The following is a 20,766-nucleotide window of genomic DNA, read 5'->3' as shown; positions in this document are numbered from 1 at the left end:
GAAAAAAAATAAATTAAAAAAAACACCAATGAAGACTTACAAGAAAAAATTGATGTTCTCTTCTTTTTACTTCGATTTGTTTGGGCCTGCGTGTTCTGGTGGTTTTTGCTTTGCTTGTAATTTTCCGTTTTCAAATAAATAAATTTTTAAAAAAAGACTTACAAGAAAAAATGAAAAAAATGTAACAGCTGAGATATCGGTCTTGTTCGTCATATCTGATTCAGAATTTCAGATTAAGAAAAAAAAAACGGAAGAAGAAGAAGAAAAGAATCTCGGTCAACGCGTCAAAACCTCATCCTCATACATAACCCCATACTTAAAGTAGCTCATCATAATTTAAAAACATAATTCGTTTATTTGGTACATTTGAGGCCCATGAAGGAAGAGCTTACTTTTACCACTTCCCCGCTTTTGACGGTTAATTTTAAAACTTTCAAAGCTTCAACGGTCAACATTCAAATTGTACTATTCCTAAAACCCTCTGCTTGAATTTGTTTACTTATTCAATTCTTTCCCATTTCTCTCCATATGCAAAATGGTCTCATCTTTGAACACCGCGTGTATGAAAACCTGAAAAGTTGTGGCCGGAACAACATATAGTATTATTAGTATATAAACCCCATCACCTCCCCTCCTATTTTTTCACAAACAAAAAACACCACCAACAAAAACAGAAGAATCAACTTCTCTCACTGCTTTTCTGATCAAAACTTAATCTGTGCTAGCTAATCAGCAAGCAATGGTTTTAGGCTGGACAAGAAGGAGAACAGGCCACGGCACCAAGAAAAAGCAGCCCCGGGACCTAGACATGGAAGCCCTCATCCCAAACCACTTCCTGTGCCCAATATCGCTGGACCTGATGAAGGATCCGGTTACATTGTCATCCGGAATAACCTACGATAGACAGAGTATTGACACGTGGCTCGAAGCCGGGAATTTCACTTGCCCGGTAACAAATCAGGTGCTGAGAAACTTTGATCAGATTCCCAACCATAGTCTCAGAAGAATGATTCAAGAGTGGTGCACTCAAAACAAGCACTACGGCATCGAACGTGTCCCAACACCCAGAATTCCTGTCTTGCCAATGGAGGTCTCTGAGATTCTTTTCAGCATCGGAGCCTCTGCTAGACGTTTGGATCAACATGGCTGCTTAGAATGTGTGCACAAAATCAAGAAGTGGGGAGCTGAGAGCGAACGCAACAAGCGGTGCATCTCGGAGAATGGGACGGCCTCTGTTCTAGCTGGTGCCTTTGATTCTTTTGCAAGTGATTGCATAAAGAGAAATGCCACCGTTTGTGAAGAGATATTGTCTGCGCTGAGTTGGATGCTTCCAGCTTTCGATGAGGAAGCCCACAAATACTTGGGGTCTCAGGCTTCGTTGCACGGCATGGTTTGGTTTCTCAAGATGAGTGATGATCTTTCAGTAAAGCAAAATGCTATTTTAGCATTGAAAGAGCTTCTTGCTTGCCATGACCGGAATAAACATGTTGATGCGTTGGCGGAGATTGGTGGAGTGAATGAGGTACTTTTCGACTTCATCAGAGAGAAAATTTCTCCGACGATTACCAAGGCTTCACTGATGGTGGTCTTCTACTTGGTTTCATCATCATCATCTTCTTCTTCTTCTAAATCTAGTGAGAAGATCAAATCAGCATTTCTGGAGATGGGTTTAGTTTCCATATTGTTGGAAATTCTTGTCGACTCTGAAAGAGGCATATGTGAGAGGGCTTTGGGTGTTTTGGATAGTCTTTGCGATTTCCAAGATGGGAGGGAAAAGGCCTATGCTAATGCTCTCACTATACCTGTCTTGGTCAAGAAGATTTTGAGGGTATCAGAAATGGCGACTGAGTATTCAATTTCTGCTATTTGGAAGCTGTGCAAGTGTGCAAGCAGTCAAGAAGAAAGAGTTCTTGTTGAGGCCCTTCAAGTTGGTACATTTCAGAAGCTCCTGTTAGTTTTACAGGTTCGTTGCGGTGATGACAACACAAAGGAGAAGACAACTGAGCTTTTGAAACTCCTGAATCCTTACAGAGCTGGGTTGGAATGCATTGAGTCTGTAGATTTCAAGAACATTAGAAGGTCATTTTGATCTTCGTCCAGAGAAAACATTTATGAATTCTTTTCTTTCTGATAATTCTTAAATTTTCATTTCATCAGTTAATTTGTTCTCCAAAGTTGAAGTTGTAACTTGTAATACAATACAATACTGCAAGATGAATAGAGGGAAGTGAAAACAGAGGTTCCATTCCATTCCATTCTTTTCACATGATGTCACATGTTTCAGTCTGTCTGTTTGAATAAAGAGATTTCAATGTGTATATAGATAAAGCTTAAATGGTATTTTGATATGAACGCTTGTTCGCGTGAGATGTCAAACAAGTTGGCTTGGCCCTTGACATTTTTATAGCTTATATCAATCTAAGTCATCAAGCAGTGATGGATGGGATTGATGTGTGTTCCATTCCAAACATGCTTTAGAAAATAAAATTCCACATGCATCATGCAATAATAATCAACATTCAACATACATCCTTTTGGTTAGGACTCAGGAGGGATTGTCAACTTGTTGGTACCGACTCAAGCTCATTTTATGCACCTCTTCAAAAACTAACCAAAACGTCCCAAACTTATTCGTCTAATAAGGACATGGCTACTTCATGGATGCTAGTATGCTACCTACCAAAACCCAAAAACAAACGACAAGCTGTCAAAAGTATTGCACATTTAGAATGTGTTTTCGTTTTCAATCTTTTCAACTAGTTAGCCCCTCCTCCATGTGGGAAGTGGGAAAACAGTAGGAGAGCAGTCTTATTCTGCTTATATAATACAAGCCCAAAACTTGGGTTAGTTCCATTGTTTGGAGGCATGATCTCACTTGGCAAAATCCGATTATTAAGACTATTTTATTTATTTATTTAATCCCTTAAGTCTTCCCAAAAATGTTAAAGAAAACCCTATAATTCGAGAAAGAAAGAAAATGTGTGCTTAGTTCTTGACTCGATTCATTATTTAATTTATTCTTAAGCCCATACAAATACCCTCTTGAGAAATTTGCCTTATCCTTGACTTGATGATGCTTTTGTTCGAGAATCAGATGTGTGCGTTGATTATCATGCCTGAATTAATGCATTATTATTCTTTAGAAATTTGAAGGGCAATTGTCGTGAACTGAAAGCGTGTGAATGATGGGTCAATGTGGATCAAATCTTACTGCAAATACTAAACCCCCCTCCATCGGGGTGTTCAGATGGAGACGGGCTGGGTGATCAATGCAGGCGTATGTGAAACCAAGTTTACGCTGCAATTCATACCAAATCATTCCCAATACTGGAGAATTTGAAAAGCTGAGCCATACGTACGTAAACAGATGACTAAATTCCCAATTTGGATATAGACTCGGTCACTCAAGACTATCGCAATGGAAGACCTCATTTCAACTATTGAATTCTTTGGTATGTACGACTATGAATCTAAGATCAAGTATAAACAAAACTTGAAGCAAAACATACGCCAATGAAATGAAGACCATGTAAAGGCTCGCACATTCTAGGCTGGGTTAAGTATCTCAACTCACGCTTGGAATTCATGGCACGCAACCATCCTTGATTCTCAACAAATCAAGGGAGATTGGAATTCATATATTCAATCAAGGATAAATAGACCGGCCATGGCCAAATCTCTAAGCAGTAATAATAATTGTCTTACTTTTCATATATAGTTGACAACAAAAAGTATATTTGAGCTTGCTACGAGAAAAAGGTGAAAGAAACACATACTAGATGATGACTAACAAATTAACCACACAAAGTGAAGACACTACAATATTACTAGAAGTCACATCGGTTTCCCATTTATGATGAAAAAAAAATTTATGAACTCGGTTGTTTCTACTCCCAAACAAAAGCCTATCTGGGAAAAGCTACTCCTCCTTGCACCTCTTCTCAACTTCTTCCAAATTCTGAATGTCCTTGTAATATTTGCATATGCGAACAAGACACCTGCGCCCAACATTTGTAGATTACTATCAAATGACCAGAAATATAGTAAAGACCTTCAAGTTTTTTATTTGCTTAAACTTGTAAAGAAATAAAACAAAAAGATGAGGTCATTTGATGATCTCTAGCCAACATACCAGTAAAGCAGACATGCTGAAGCGCAAAGAATTACATTCCTTTGAGCCTTGTAGATCTGCATGACATATTTTCCGCAACAAAGGTGTCAAGAATAATAGAATTTAAAGGTATATATATGTAGATAGAACTTGAATCTTCCATTTCTCTTGATTGGCAGAGGGCTCATTGTGCAATCATTAGACATCCCACAGCTACATATGCTGCAACTTGCAACATATAAGAACTGAACCACATATCATGTTTTTCATGAAATGTACAGCGCAAAAGTAGAGAGTATATTCCAAATACACTCAATTGATATCCTACCAGAATATTTCCACAAGCACAAATCCTTGTTTCACCCTCATCCGCAAATACCCAAAAACAAAGAAAATCTTAAAGATAATAAAGAGCAGAAAATTTTCAATACATAAAGACAGAAATAATTATGAGAAACTTCAAGATTCAAGATACCATCCTAAAGAAAAGTCGAAGAAACGAGACAATCCAATGCCGAATATGCAAGAATTTTAGACGACAAAATTAAGAAACAGGTATGCGTGTCATTGGGCATTATGATTTTGAGAAAAATAAATATGAATTTGTAATGCTGTTATTCTATAATAAATTTGTTAAACAGTATAGTGAATGGAAATTGGAGACATCAGTTGTTGCTCAAAATGTAATTTTCCTTTTGTTATATGATTTCATTTTTGATAAATTCATTTTAGCATGCTGAAGAGTTGCAGGCATCATCAACTTGATTAAAGATTAGAATCACATAAGAAATTAAAACGAGAGAGAGAGAGAGAGAGTAGTAGTTAGAAACTGACGGATTTCTCATAGCGGTCACGCTCAGCAGCGGTGCAGATCTCAGAGGTGCAGGACAGGCGGTGCTCATTCTTCCAATATATATCTACACAGAATTTAAAAGAAAAGAGAAAGTAAGAAAGAGGCAAGTCAAAGATCAATTGGTAATCCATTACCCAAACAGGTAAAAAAGATCAAATGGAAAATCCGATGCTAGATTGTTGCTATGGTATGGTATGCCCTAGGAATAAAATAAAATAAAATCAAATAAGAAGAAGAAACAAACCAAGGAGCTGAAAGCCGGCGAATGGAACGATAAAGAGGGCAGGTTGGAGGATGAGAGAGACCAACGACACGAATTGATTCTTCAAGAGCTTGGGCGCGGGAAGGGTTAAGAGGAAGGCCAAGGCTGCCTCTGCTGCCACCACGTACGTCAGTATCATCCACTGCAACGCCATTTCGCGATCTCTCACTGTTTCTCTCTCTCTCTTTGTCAAATTCGATTGCTTCGCTTTGATATTTGTTTGTGAGGCTGAAGCTTACTTAATTACTTGCTACTTCTTCTGAATCTGAATGATGCTGCTCTGGCTGCCGCTTTGCCTTAGTTAGGCTTAATCACCAAGCAAGCAAAGCATAAGTTGCTAAAGCAAAGAAGACTGAGAGGATCGGCCATGGTTTCGGAACCGGTTCACTCGCCCAAAATCAACAGTTTGGGCTACTTCAATATTATGATCCACCTATGCCACTTAAAAGGCCCAAAAGCACATTCCAATTCTGTATTTACATTTAGTCCTTTACTTCATTTTGGGCCCAAAATAATATTATTGGCCGGACAAAAAAAAACTTAAAAAAATGCCAACTTAATTATTAGCTGCCGGCCTGAACAATTATTATTATTATTATTATGGTAAAGATTAGCTGGAACAATCCCTTGAACCTTTGTTTCTCAATCCTAATTCATAAATTCCTATGGGCCTCCACAAGTACAAAGTAGAAATTTATTAATGAAGTTTACATAATAAGGACATGCTAATTCTTCTGTCTTAGAGCAAGTCCAGGGCAAGGGGCTAGCCCAGGTAGGAGGGTGCTCTAGGTTTGAAAGGCAGTTCCAGCGTGCAAGACCCAGCTCGGGTAAGGAGTGGGACCTATGGGGAGATCTGGCCCGTTGTATTGCTTTCATGCAGCTAACGTCAGCGCAATAATTTAAAAAAATTAGCACTGCCAGAAACCAACAGCTACAAGCACATAGCTTCTCCTGAAGGCTCCGATCCAAAAATGTCTTCCAATTCAACGGTTGCCCATTTTATGGCTAAAAAAAGCTGTAAAAAAAATATCAAAAAATTCTAGAATTTTTTTCCATAAATACCTACCAATATTATTCACTTTCCACACTAAATCTTCATATAAATTCATCTCCTTCCAATATTTTTCACTTTCCACACCAAATTTTCTACTACAAAATTTTATTTGTGTAAAAATACAAATGGCCTCTTCCATCGAAACCGGATGGTCGTGGACAAACGTTCAAAGCGGTCAAAATCTTGGTGACGATGTAAAAAAAATAAATTTATCGTTTTATTCAATTTAATATCATTTTTAAAAATATATTTTCTTGTATTTTAATACATTATTCAAGACAAAACAAAAAAGAGGAAAACCATTACACATGGCTCCTTAAGTGAACAATGTCAGTAGTCGGTTCTAGTGGTGCTTTCCGTGTCGAAAATAATGGCACAATTACTTCCTTCGAAGGAAAATACTCCCCCACGTCGTGATCCGGTGGAATCTCCTCCTCCAATGATTGAGTCATCCTTGTACTCGATTGTGTCGAACTATGAAGACCAGGAGTATTTCAATTGTATGATGAGTGAACAAGTATTTCAATTGTATGATGAGTGAAATGTGAATTTTATAATAAATATGGATACGTGGCAATCGAAAATCTTATTCGAAAATTTTATATGAAATTTGAGATGTGAATGTTATAATAAATATGGACAAGTGGCAACCAAAAATCTTATCCTAAACTCTTGCTCTTGCCTTGCCCTTGCCGATAGAGTGGAAGTGCTCAATGACGTGTCGATCAATCACATGGTTTTTTTTTAGTATTAAGGATACATTCCAATCAATCAATCACATTAGGTAATTCAAAGACTTATCTGATGCCATCAGATCAGTGATGATGCTCTAGGAAATCCAACTTAATCTTATTGAAAACCAAAACAAATAAATTTTAATATTAATTTTGAAATGAATTTAAAAGCTTCACACAAGAAATTGAGATATATGAATTTATATTCTTTTCTTCTTTTACTTTTTTTTTCTTTAATTTATTTGTTTGTAGGGTGTTAGTACGAAAATCGTATTGGCATTTCCTAGACTTTAGCATAAGTTGAAAATTAGTTTGTGAGGAAATGTTACTGGACGCTTTGGCACAACTCTCTCAACCCTATACTTCCGAGGCATGACCTGACCATATGAGAAACTTGACAACAGGTAAATCATAACATAATTATGCATTCATTATAGGACTCCTAGTTGGAATTATTTTCACTCAAGTATTTTTATGTTAATCCTATTTTCAATAGGATTATATTTTATCTCTTGATATTATTTCCTACTTGATCGGTCTAATTAATTTGTTAGGTAGATATTGTTTTAAAGGATTGGCTGTAGTAGAAAGTCATGAGGTTTCCTCACATCGTGCATTAGCTGGCATCATCACATAGCATGTAAATTGAATCAAAAGAAACATTCATGCTTCAACAGTATGAGTGGTCTCCTGTTTGACATGTTTAACTAGTGTCCATATTGCATCAGGTTTTGTTGTGTGGTAGTTGAATAAGGTTGAAAGTCTTTCGTGAATTGGATTGGTGGTCACGTAGGTTTCTCTTGAGTGAGAGAACCTGTTTTGAATAAAACCAAGGTGTCTTCTTTTCATAGTGTAGCTTTTCAACGCATTGATTTTGAGAGCATATTGAATCTGTTTTTTGGAAAAGCTACTGTACTTATTTTTCTCGGTAAGTCATCAAGGGCTCCTGGTTGCTTGGTGATTTATCGAACTCATTCATCATTTATATTGCATACATATGCATGTCAGTGACTCATACGGTCAAGGGCATCAAGACGTTTGTGGCGTTTATCCTCCGGTGAGCTTGAAGCAATCGTGACCAATATTGCGCTCAACATAAGGAGTGTCGAAGATCATCCCATGACAAAAGTTGAGTTATGAATAAGTCGGTAAACATTATCTAGATTGAGTCTAGGATAAGTGTGTGTGAGAACTTCTTGTAATCTCAATTCTATAGTGGATTCGTTCTGGACTAAGGAGTCCCGTGGATTTTCCCCAGATGTGGGGTTTTACCACGTAAAATAAATATCTGTGTGTTCTTTTATTTTAAGCTCTGCACATTTCAGGATTGATAACTCATATCAATCCTACTTCAAAAGTTGATTATTATTCATTGCAAAAATCGAATTAGCCTATTTAACCTTCTCTAGGTATTTATATAGACATCCTACAGGTATTTTCATAGGGTCCAAATTAAAAACAATCGTCCACAAGTGTCTCAAACTTACCCAAAACCGATAGATTTTGCTTAAGAGAAAGGGGTTTAGGGTTTAAAGTTTAGGGTATGTGTGAAAGGAATAATTGAAACTACATATCACTCTCCTAAACTTATCATATGTCTGTAATTAAAGTATGTAAACATCTCAACGACCTTGTTGTTCAATCCTAATTAATGACATCATTATAATTTGATAAATGGCTATGGCCCTTAAGTACAAGTAATAGAAGTTACATAATGAAGTTCACATTAAGCACCGAAACAATAAAGAAGAAAATACTAGGCCTAACTTTGTTTTATTTGAAGACGTGAAGCACGCTTTAGAAATGGCATTACAATCATATTGTTCAATCCTAATTAATGACATAATTATAATTGATAAATGGTTTCAGTAGCTTGTAACTTTGATTTAGAATTCATTTACGTTTTTAGCGGGTGGGAGGGTTCAGCTCATAATTCAAATCTATTAAGTGATGCTTTATTAAGGAGGAACGGACTTAAAGTGCCCCAAGGTAAAATTCTATAAGTCATTACATTCTGATTAAATTCACTAATTTTTTTTATAGAGATATTTAGTCATATACCCATTATTAGCACTAAAACTATAAATAAACCCTGTAGTTTTCTTAGTGTGCCCTTGCATCCGCGTCTCTCCAACTCCTCTTTAATTCATTCATCTAACTGTTCTCCAACTCCTCTTCAATTTATTAACGAAGTTCACATTAAGGACATGCTAATTCTTTCTGCGTTATGGAGATGTGTATCTACTATCTAGAATGAATTAATGCAAATGCCTATATGTCTAAATTAATTAATGACGTTTCAATCAATCACGTAGTTTTGTTTTGTACTAAGGAGAAGTCTAGAATGCAATCATAAAAATTGATCACCCACATTGGGTAAATTCAAAGACTGACAAAAAGATTTCACATATATAATATCTTTTCAGTGATGCTCAAGGAAATCGAACTCATTGAAAACCAAAACAAAGAAAATTTGGCCAGCAACTTTCAAGGAAATGTGTGTTCATAGGACTTGAATTGGCATTTTAATAAAGTTGGCTACGTACACACAGTCTAGTTTTGCAGACCCTCCAATTATATGGTTTTTCAAGAGAGATTTTTTCAGCCGATGTGGATTTCAATTGCTTAATTTGCTTCCTTCTATGACCTAGCTTGGTTTGGTTATGAATTTATGAAATGAAACCCAGCACATGTGTTGCCTAAGATTAAGAATGAGCTGGGCCTTCAGCCGTCGCTGTTCAGTCCTAGTCGATGACATTATTATAATTGATAAATGGTTATGTCCATAAGTGCATGTAGTAGAAATTACATAATCAAGTTCACATTACAACAGAGAATAGATTACTAGGCTTAACTTTGTTTTATTTGAAGACGTGAAGCACGCTTTAGTTTGTTTTATATCAAGAACATTATTACTTGACCTTTCAAAACTGCCACCTGGCTTGACTTTTTTTTTTTTGTGGCTTCAATTTTTATGTGACATTATTATAATTGATAAATGGTTATGTCCCATAAGTGCATGTAGTAGAAATTACATAATCAAGTTCACATCATAGTCTGAAATATCGATAATATCGAGGAAATATCGAGGATATTTCGGTTTTTTTGAATCACGGATATTTCGAAACATATCCATGTACATATCGTATAAATATTGACAATATCGACGATAATATCGCAAAATATCGATGTCGATAATTACTAGCCTTAACTTTGTTTTATTTGAAGACGTGGAGCACGCTTTAGTTTGTTTTATATCAAGAACAATATTACTTGACCTTTCAAAACTGCCACCTGGCTCGACTTTTTTTTTTTGTGGCTTCAATTTTCTTATCGCGGGCCAGTACAGCAAGAAAAAGAAGCCAGAGCTGCATGCAGGGTTTGGGTTTGCTTGATTATAAATAGCACAGCAGGTTGGAGTTAGGAAAAGCAATAAGCAACGAGAGAGAGAGAGAGAAGTGAGTTTACATAAAAAAAAATTGAAGCGCGAGCGAGAGATCATCAGAAATGGCAGAATTACCAAAGTTCATTGCTCTTAAATCATTCACGAGCGGTAAATACTTGGTCTACAAAGACCAAGCCACCGAAAAGATGCAAGATATTCTCCAATGCTCCGGAGAGGATGTTCAGAGCAAATACGCAAGGTTCAAAGTGGAGAAGGACGTAAACCTCCCCAGTCTGGTGCATATAAAATCCACCTACAACGACAAATACTGGATAACGGCAAGCCAAGACAGTTCGTGGATTGTGGCCGGGGCTGACGAGAAACAGCCAAATAAAACGCTGTGGTCATGTACACTCTTCAAGCCTGAGGTTGTGAAACCACCAGGACCGTACACCGAAGGCATATACAAGTTCCACCATGAGAAAATGGGAAACCTTTTAAAGCCAAAATCTGGAAACGAGTTCGAAAATGCCCTCATTGCAGAACCTGGAGGCCCCACCCATGAACATTTCTTCATTGTCGAAAAACTTCCAGGATGATCATCCTGTTAAGTTAATACGATGTTTGTGGGTAGCGTCACTGGAAACCCTCACGAGACTTCACTCGTCCTATCAGGGTCACCTATAGGTTTAAAAGGCTTGTTGCATACGCTAAATGCAATCGCGTTCCCTGCGAAAGTGGCATTGTCTTAAGTTTTCCTTTTGTTGTGATTTGGGTTCAATAATATTGCATGCAGCTGCTGCTCATGCATTCATGCATTAATTTATGTAACCTAGGCTAAGACTATCTGCGGGAATAAAAGTTGTGCTTCTTTGGTTTTACTATTCTGATCCGGATTACTTGATGCATTCATGCATTACTTCCATGATTCAAGAGCTTTAATTAATTAATTACTCGATCCTTGATTATTACAAGCCTAGTAAGAATAATTGACGCTGAGAATTGCCAAGTCAGATCAACAATAATAATAGTTCAATTCATATTTTCCAAGGTACGCATATTAGAAAATCGAAAAGAGAATTAAAGATTCTAACAAAATTCACACATATAACATCTCAGAACTTTTGTTCCAAGTCTTATAAACATTTATCATTTAATCAAAGGATAAATGTATTGCCGATCGACAATTTATCATTTTGATCAGAGAAATGCTTAGCTAGCTAATTTCTTGATGATATTGATTAGATAACTCTGACAACTACAAAGTTCTAGCAACTTCAAACAGTTTGATTAGTTTCTTATTTCCACCTATGCGGGCTTCATTAAGTGGAGTTCTTCCCCATCTGCAATCAGGAAGTAGACTAATTAAAAAGGTTGCATGTTGGAATTATTTGTTAATAGACAGTCCTTAGCTTTTAGTCTAAACAGAGTTATCAAAATACTGTCCATCTTCTCGTGTATTGCCCATATTCAAAAGTCAAAAAAACTGTGACTTTACCGGTTTCTATGGGCTTTAAGGAGCTTTAAATTTTTGTAAAGAATATATATATAGTGATAAGTCTATATTTTATATATATATATTTTATGCCTCCTTTGTTTATTTATTTATTAATTTTTTAGATTAAATTGGTTGTTTTTAATTGGTTTTGTGAGATTTGTGAAGGAATTGTGAAATAGGAGAAAATGTGCTAAAAAAGGCAAGGAGATGAAGATCAATTAAAAAGAAGCCAAGTCATTCCTTTTGTTGCAAGGAATGTTGTCAAATTTCCTAGTTCAAGATGGTGCAAGTCTTATCAAGTCAAACAAGAAGAAATAAAGAAGACCTTATTTTAGAAGGAATCCTATTTTTATAACAATTGTAATTATTCCTTAGGTAGGATTTCTAGGAGTTTTATAAATAGGGAGTTTAGGTCATTGTTGAAAGGATCCATTACCCATCATCCATCCTCCATCATCTACCCATCATCTATTGTTGAGAGAGTTTTAGAGAGACAAAGAAGACAACCTGGAGCTAGAGTTGCTGTCGTGCAGAGATCAAATCTTCAATTGGTTACTTCTTTCCTATGATACTATTTATCATGGTTTTTATTAAAGTTGTCATGAACTAATTTCTTCTTGCTAGGGCTACGATGTAGCCTAGCCATGAATACTCAATTACTTTAGTCGATGTTAATTCCAAGTATTTTTTCCATCTTGAGTATTTATTACCATGCTTAATGCTTTGAATGTTTGGCCAACATTTAATTGTTTTGATGCTAAATTGACGATAGGAATATCCAATTTGGGGTTGCTTCTTGTAATAGATGCCATGAGTTACATGATTAGACAGGGATGTTTGTCATGACTTATGTGGTTGTTTTGTAGGTTTTCCAAGGAATTTAATGGGTTCTTATTATCTTAATTCCATTACTATGGATAGAGTGGGTTGGTAATGAGAATACTTTTGATATAACCAGGGATGGAGTATCGAATAAAGTAGGGAAAATCAACTGTCAACATAGAGAATAATTAGGATTAACATGCTAAGGGAATTGGGTAGAATTGGCTATGGTGAAATCGGAAGCTCTAGTGCTCTCATAACTTGAATCTCACTACTTTATTTTTCTACGCTTGTTTTTATTCATTGTTTTAGTTAATTAATCAATCAAATCTCATCATCAATTGTTCAAATAAAGTCTTGGGTTAATCACAATCGGTACTTGGTAAATTAAATCACTCTTCGTGGGAACGACACTTCAGTCATCACTATATTACTTGTGCGAATTGTGCGCTTGCAATAAATATCACAACAAGTTTTTGGCACCCCCGTCGGGGAGTGTTTTAAATTTTATTAATATCGATATAGATTGATTTGGATTTTAATTTGAATTTTTTTAATTTGAATTTTGTTTTTTGTTTTTTTAGGTACTTCACCTAGTGCATGAGTTTTGGGAGACGTTCGCAGAGTCTTGTGCTTGTACCATTAGATCTAGAGATCGAGCGAACGCTTCACAAGCTTAACAAACTCAAAAGGGGCAAGGACGCAATATTGGAAAAGCCATCACCTATGGCTGAGGAAGCAAAACCAGTAAGGGACTATGATGTCTCATCTGTGGTGGCATCACCATCGAGCATTCGTCGTCCAACCATTGATGCCAATAATTTTGAAATCAAACCAGCCATAATTTCAATGATTCAGCAATCCTCCATCTTTTGTGGTTTACCTCAAGAAGACCCTAATAGCCATATCTCTAATTTCTTGGAGATATGTGACATATTTAAGTGCAATGGAGCTACCAATGATGTTGTTCGCTTAAGGCTTTTTCCTTTCTCATTAAAGGAAAAGGCAAAGTCGTGGTTGAATTCTCAACCACCTAATTCGATTACTACATAGGACGACTTGGCCAATAAATTTTTAGCTAAATTCTTTCCTCTTGCAAAGACTGCGAAACTCAGGAATGACATCATGTCATTTGCTCAGAATGACATGGAACCTTTTTATGAAGCATGGGACAGATACAAGGATATGCTAAGGAAGTGCCCACATCATGCCCTACCTACTTGGATGCAAGTTCAAGCGTTCTACAATGGTTTGAACAATACAAGCAAAACAACAATTGATGCTGCAGCCGGAGGAGCTTTGATGGGAAGAACAGAAACTAAAGCGTATAACTTGCTGGAAGAGATGGCGTCAGATAACTATCAATGGCCTAGTGAGAGATCAACACCAAAGAAAGCTGGAATTCATGAGATTGACGCCATATCTGCGTTAACTGCACAAATTTCTACTATGTCTAAACAACTTGGTATTTTAAATGTTAATGCTATTCAGTCTACTAATTTAAGTTGTGAATTTTGTGCAGGACCTCATCATGGCAACGAGTGTGGAGCTAGTCCATTCACATCAACATCTGAACAAGTGAATCAAGTCTCTGATTTTAATCGACAACGGAATAATCCTTACTCCAACACTTATAACCCAGGATGGAAGAACCATCCGAATTTTTCATGGAGTAATAACCAAAATGTACAGGGACCTCCACCTGGTTTCACACCTCAAGAAAAGAAGCATGGATTGGAGGATATAATAACTCAACTTGCTGGAAATGTCAACACTCTCTCTGTCAATACAAATCAATTTATGAGCAAAACCGAGACGACCCTTCAGAACCAAGCTGCCTCTATTCGAAACTTGGAGGTTTAGATGGGCCAGCTAGCTAATGTATTGACAGGAAGAGTAAATGGAGCTTTGCCAAGCCAAACAGAGATTAATCCAAAAAACTAAGAACATGCGGAGGCGATAACTCTTCGGAATGGGAGGCCAATAAAAACAGCAGTAGACTTGGATGAAGAAAATAATATCCATCAACAAACTGCAGAGACATCAGAAATTACTAACGTGCCGTCGTCGTCGTCTATCACTACTGGAACTACTGCACAACTTGATGAAATGTCTCCAGAAATTGAACTTGCTACTGTAGAGAAATTATCTCAACCTGCTGCCCTTGTAAAGCCATATGTACCGCCAATCCCGTTCCCTCAACGTCTTCGAAAAAACAAAGTGGATGCCCAATTTTTGAAATTTCTTGATATCTTCAAGAAATTACAAATAAATATTCCTTTTGCCGATGCTTTGGAGCAAATGCCGAGTTATGCCAAATTCATGAAGGATATTATATCAAAGAAGAGGAAATTGGGCGAACATGAGATAGTGAAATTATCCGAAGAATGCAGTGCTATTTTGCAGAGGAAGCTACCACCTAAGCTAAAGGATCCAGGGAGTTTTACTATACCTTGCACTATTGGAACCACTTACTTTGAAAAAGCTTTATGTGATTTAGGATCCAGTATTAATCTAATGCCTTCTTCTATTGCTAAACATATTGGGTTGGGGGTAATTCACCCAACCACTGTTTCTTTGCAGATGGGGGACAGGTCCATAACATATCCCAAAGGCATAATTGAGGATGTGTTAGTCAAAGTTGATAAGCTCATTTTTCCAGCAGATTTTTTGATTTTAGACATGGAAGAAGATGCCGAAACCCCTATTATCTTAGGCCGCCCCTTTCTAAAAACCGGGAAGACATTAATTGATGTGGACAAAGGTTTATTAATTTTGCGAGTGGCTGATGAGCAGGTGACCTTCAATGTCTTTGAAGCAACAAAGTACCCAGTGGAATCAGACTCTTGCTTCCGAGTGGATATAGTGGAAAAAGTTGTCTCTGAAAAATTTAAAGAAGAACATCCATATGATCCATTGAAGGCTTGCCTTGTGCATTCCGTTACTACTGAGCATGAGGATCCTAAAATTTCTGAGATGGTGTACTTTTTGGAAGCAATGAAACCGCGCCCCCCTGGAAGGTGGCGCGAATTTGAGGAGCTTAGCGTCACAACCTCCAAGCCACAACCCAGTGTCATTACTGCACCAACCCTCACATTGAAGCCCCTACCTTCCCACTTAAGATATGCATACTTGGGTAATTTTGAAACTCTTCCTGTGATTATTGCTGCAAATTTGAGTAAACTAGAAGAAGATAAATTACTATGAGTTTTGAGGGAGCATAAAACGACAATAGGGTGGACTATTGCAGATATTAAGGGACTTAGCCGTTCCATGTGTATGCACCGTATTCTGATGGAAGATGATTTTAAACCTTCAGTTGAGCATCAGCGTCGATTAAATCCGAATATGAAAGAAGTTGTGCGAGCTGAAATATTAAAGTTATTAGATGCTGGAATAATTTACCCGATTTCAGATAGTAGTTGGGTGAGTCCAGTTCAAGTCCTACCGAAAAAAGGGGGTATTACAGTGGTGAAAAATGATAAGAATGAGTTGATCCCGACAAGAACAACTACAGGATGGCATGTCTGCATAGACTACAGGAAATTGAACACTGCGACAAGGAAAGATCACTTTCCCTTGTCTTTCATTGATCAGATGTTGGAAAGACTTGCTGAGCATTCATATTATTGTTTTTTAGATGGATATTCTGGGTATAATCAAATTCCAATTGCACCTGAAGATCAAGAAAAGACGACGTTCACATGCCCATTCGGCACTTTTGCATACAGGCGCATGCCTTTCAGGTTGTGTAACGCCCCTGCCACCTTTCAACGTTGCATGATGAGCATCTTTTCGGACATGGTGGAGCGCTTCATTGAGGTTTTTATGGATGACTTTTCTGTTTTTGGCTCATCATTTGATTCTTGTTTACATAATTTGGCATTAGTTTTGAAAAGATGTGAAGAAACCAATTTGGTTTTGAATTGGGAGAAATGCCATTTTATGGTGCAAGAAGGGATAGTCCTAGGGCATAAAATTTCAGCTAAAGGCATAGAGGTTGATAAGGCAAAAATTGATACCGTAGAGAAATTGCCACCGCCCACTACAATAAAGGGGATTCAAAGCTTTCTGGGTCATGCTGGATTTTATCGGCGGTTTATCCAAGATTTTTCCAAAATCACGAAGCCCTTATGCAATCTCCTTCTTAAAGATGTAGAATTTAATTTTAATGTCTTGAAAGAGAAGCTTACTTCTGCACCTGTCATTGTCGCACCGGATTAGGACTTGCCTTTTGAGATTATGTGTGATGCTAGTGACTATGCGGTAGGGGCAGTTTTGGGTCAAAGAAGAAATAAATTACTTCATGTAATTTATTATGCCAGTCGTACTTTGAATGACGCCCAGCGGAATTATACCACCACGGAGAAAGAATTGTTAGTAGTAATCTTCTCCTTGGATAAAAGTATTTACTTTCGAAGAAAGATGCAAAACCACGATTAATTCGCTGGGTACTACTGCTCCAAGAATTTGATCTTGAAATTCGAGACAAAAAGGGGTCCGAAAACGTGGTAGCTGACCATCTTTCGCGGCTGGTCAGTGAGGTAAAGATGAGTGATGATGCTGCACCCATTATGGAGATGTTCCCTGATGAACACTTGTATGCCATTCGATCATCCGAAGCTCCTTGGTACGCTGACTTTGTGAATTATTTAGCTAGTACTATCATTCCAGCTGATTTATCGTTTCATCAGAAGAAGAAGTTTTTCTCCTTGGTTAAACATTATTATTGGGACGACCCATATTTGTGGAAACATTGCCCTGACCAAGTTATACGGAGATGTGTGCCTGAGGAGGAGATGGAAGACATATTGCGACATTGCCACACATTGGCATGTGGGGGGCATTTTGGTGCCTCCAAAACAGCAGCCAAGGTATTACAATCTGGATTTTTTTGGCCAACTTTGTTCAAGGATGCCTATGCATTTGTAGCTGCCTGTGATCGATGCCAACGCACTGAAAATATTTCTAGCAGAAATCAGATGCCATTGAATAATATTCTAGAGGTTGAATTGTTCGATGTCTGGGGAATAGATTTCATGGGACCTTTCCCTGAATCTTGGAAGAACAAGTACATATTGGTGGCTGTTGATTATGTGTCGAAATGGGTTGAAGCCGTCGCTCTCCCTACCAATGACGCCAAGGTGGTTGTCAAATTTGTCCAAAAAAATATTTTCACCAGATTCGGGACTCCGCGTGGCATCATCAGTGACAGAGGTACACACTTTTGCAATCGTCAATTTAATTATCTTTTAGCTAAATATGGTATTACCCACAAGGTTACTACTCCCTATCATCCACAAACTAGTGGACAAGTTGAAGTTTCCAATAGAGAATTAAAACGAATTTTGGAAAAGACGGTGAGTGCTTCAAGAAAGGATTGGTCACTGAAATTGGATGATGCCTTATGTGCCTATCGAACGGAGTTCAAAACACCAATTGGCATGTCTCCTTATCGTCTAGTTTTTGGGAAAGCTTGTCACTTACCGGTTGAGCTCGAACATAAGGCACATTGGGCACTCCAAACACTCAATTTTGACATGATTGCAGCAGGAGAAAAACGGGCAATTCAATTGAATGATATGGATGAGTTTTGTAATGAAGCTTATGAGACTTCCAAGATATACAAGGAGCGTACAAAGAAATGGCATGATAAGCATATTCTAAGGAAGGATTTCTTCGCTGGTTAGAAAGTTCTCCTATTTAATTCCCGCCTCCGACTCTTTCCCGGGAAGTTGAAATCACGTTGGTCTGGACCATTTACAATAGTGCAAGTATTTCCTTCTGGAGTTATTGAGGTTAGGCATGACGAACAAGGTACTATTTTCAAAGTAAATGGCCAATGAGTGAAGCCATACTTGGAAGTCAATTTTGATCAACAGCGAACTTTCATTCCTCTACATGATCCAAAGTGATGACCTCGCAAGTCGGGCTGGGGACTATAAATCAAGCGCTTGTTGGGAGGCAACCCAACTAGGTACCTTCGTTCCTTTTTATTTTATTTTGTTTTGTTTTCCCTTTATTTTCCATCCTTCTATGCCTTTACTAATTTTTACATGCATTTACTTTAAACATTGAGGACAATGCTTAATTTAGATTTGGGGGTGTGGAGTTTAGTTGTTTTTTGTTTGAGTTTTGAGTCATAAAGAAAAAAAAAAGAAAAAAAGATTTTGTGTTCCAAAGAAAGGATTTTGTGTTTCAAAGAACATTTCTCGATTTTTTCTAGCCCCGTGATGATTGCAAACATGTTCCAGATGTTGTTTTGGCCATTAGATGACTTTAAAACCCAGAAAATAGCAAAATAGGTTATTATGTTCTTATTTTGGTCAAAATTAAAAATTTTACATATTTTCCTTTTTGATGTTTTTCAGGCAAATTTGAAGCCACCAACATGTTTAGAATGGTTATTATGATGATTTGAAACTGTTTTGGGGGTCTCAAGTGCTTTACATGACGTTTTAGGGAGATTTGAAGCTAAAAAAGTGGCCTAAAACCCAAAAAAGACTAGCTGCTACCTACCCAGAATATGAAGATTTTTCGTCACAAAAGGGTTTTTAGCGACGGTGTTTCATCAGATTTTTCGTCGCTAAAGGTCAATTTTCCAGAATTTTCTAATTTCATTCCAAATCAATTATGATCCATTCCATTTGTGATCAGAGGTTTCTAGGAGCTATTCCAGGTGTGTCCTCTTCCTTTTGATGAAATTTCTTTATCCCTAAGCAATTATGGCCCATAAATTCACTCACATTTGTTTGAAAAAAATCACAAAATGCCTTTAACTTTTTAAAAAAAAAAAAAAAATTTGTTAAAGCTTTTACTTTCTCTTACTAATAGTGATGTATATGTGATGTTTGATCATATTTCTTTAACTAAAGTGTTGCCATGAAAGTTTATGCATCATAAGTATAGCACTTCACATGGCCATGCTTCAAGTATTTTAATAGACAAGCTAGCTATACTTGGATGATTGTGGAGAAATAGTGGAGACTACCATTGTGAGATACTTGAGCCAAATTGCCATTCATTGAGAGAGTATTTGGGATTAGTCTTATTCACTATTTTCTTTCTTTCTTATTTAAATTGATCTCAATTAGGCTTTTGAGTTGAATACTAAGAACTACTCTCTATTTTGGAATCATCTCATGCTTTTACTTTTGAGTTGGATGGACCTTGAGAAATGATGTTAGGCTATGCATGTTCTAGCCACTAAATAAAAACTCATGTCCTACCCATTGTGTGTGCCATCAACCCTTTGAAGCCAAACACTTAGCCTTTTCTTTCATCACCCACAATATTTTCTTACCCTTTTCACCCTATTTTTAGCCATACCCTATAACTTGGGATATGCCATGGCATGAAGACAAGGATGAAGGTTAATCTCTAAATTAACAAAAGAGGTGGCGTGTACCGAGGAAATATGTGCTTAAAAATAAATAAATAAATAAAAAGAAAGGAAAAAAAAAAAGAGAAATCTATTAAAGAAAAAAAAATGTGAAGCATATCAAAAATCCTGGACGCCTCTGTGAAGTAAATTTGAAGAGCCGAGCCTTATAACGTGATAAATGCCTTGGCATGTCTCAAGTTCTAGTATTTCCTTCCTTTTCTTTCATAACCCATAACCTAGCCCTTCATTACAACCATAGTAAAGACCTAACGGATTTTTGGGGACTTCTTACTCGGAAGTAGAGGTATGTACTTCATCTATGGTTTTTAGTATTTGATTTCCTTTCCATGAGATCTATTGTTAGAAATTTCCTTTTATTGATTCTTGGATGCATATGTGTCTTATATTTTGAATTCTTCACCTAACTTTATTCACATATGCGGGGTAAGAGTGCAACCCTAGGTTCTGTGAGAAAATTGAGAGTTATCCAGTAAGGCCTAGAGTCGAGACGAATTTGTACACACGCCTAATGTGGTTATCTTTATGTTTCAATGTTGGATTTTTGGCTTTACACTTTACACTTTACACTATGGTGCATTTTATTTGTAGTGGCATAACTTTAGTTTTTGAATTGTGATTAGCATTCATTGGTTATTATTAGTT

General features: G+C 37.0%; 3 protein-coding genes across 3 annotated transcripts; 2 read left to right on the top strand and 1 right to left on the bottom strand.

Moving 5' to 3' along the window:
* LOC18776594 (U-box domain-containing protein 21) lies at positions 620-2,264 on the top strand. The gene has a single exon (XM_007209070.2). The coding sequence runs from the start codon at positions 740-742 to the stop codon at positions 2,087-2,089; it is 1,350 nt and encodes a 449-aa protein (XP_007209132.1). The 5' UTR covers positions 620-739; the 3' UTR covers positions 2,090-2,264.
* LOC18775812 lies at positions 3,640-5,597 on the bottom strand. The gene is made up of 4 exons (XM_007209698.2): positions 5,209-5,597; positions 4,946-5,028; positions 4,133-4,188; positions 3,640-3,998 (listed from the first exon to the last, which is right to left on the bottom strand). The coding sequence occupies exons 1-4, from the start codon at positions 5,378-5,380 to the stop codon at positions 3,920-3,922; spliced, it is 390 nt and encodes a 129-aa protein (XP_007209760.1). The 5' UTR covers positions 5,381-5,597; the 3' UTR covers positions 3,640-3,919.
* LOC109949370 lies at positions 14,829-15,926 on the top strand. Its single transcript, XM_020564810.1, has one exon. It carries the CDS (start codon positions 14,829-14,831, stop codon positions 15,924-15,926), a length of 1,098 nt encoding a protein of 365 aa, XP_020420399.1.

This window comes from Prunus persica, chromosome G5 (assembly GCF_000346465.2).
Source record: "Prunus persica cultivar Lovell chromosome G5, Prunus_persica_NCBIv2, whole genome shotgun sequence".
NCBI classification, from domain to species: domain Eukaryota; kingdom Viridiplantae; phylum Streptophyta; class Magnoliopsida; order Rosales; family Rosaceae; genus Prunus; species Prunus persica.
The sequence above is the reverse complement of the archived record's forward strand: the minus strand, read 5'-3'. Positions and strand labels throughout refer to the sequence as shown.

What these genes read in the sequence shown, in the direction of transcription:
- LOC18776594 (XM_007209070.2), top strand. Translation starts at nt 740, where the DNA reads ATGGTTTTAGGCTGGACAAGAAGGAGAACAGGCCACGGCACCAAGAAA.
- LOC18775812 (XM_007209698.2), bottom strand. Translation starts at nt 5,380, where the DNA reads ATGGCGTTGCAGTGGATGATACTGACGTACGTGGTGGCAGCAGAGGCA. An exon ending in CGCCGGCTTTCAGCTCCTTG is followed by an intron (nt 5,029 to 5,208) that starts GTTTGTTTCTTC and finishes AATTCTGTGTAG; the next exon opens with ATATATATTGGAAGAATGAG. An exon ending in GTGACCGCTATGAGAAATCC is followed by an intron (nt 4,189 to 4,945) that starts GTCAGTTTCTAA and finishes TATGTCATGCAG; the next exon opens with ATCTACAAGGCTCAAAGGAA.
- LOC109949370 (XM_020564810.1), top strand. Translation starts at nt 14,829, where the DNA reads ATGTCTCCAGAAATTGAACTTGCTACTGTAGAGAAATTATCTCAACCT.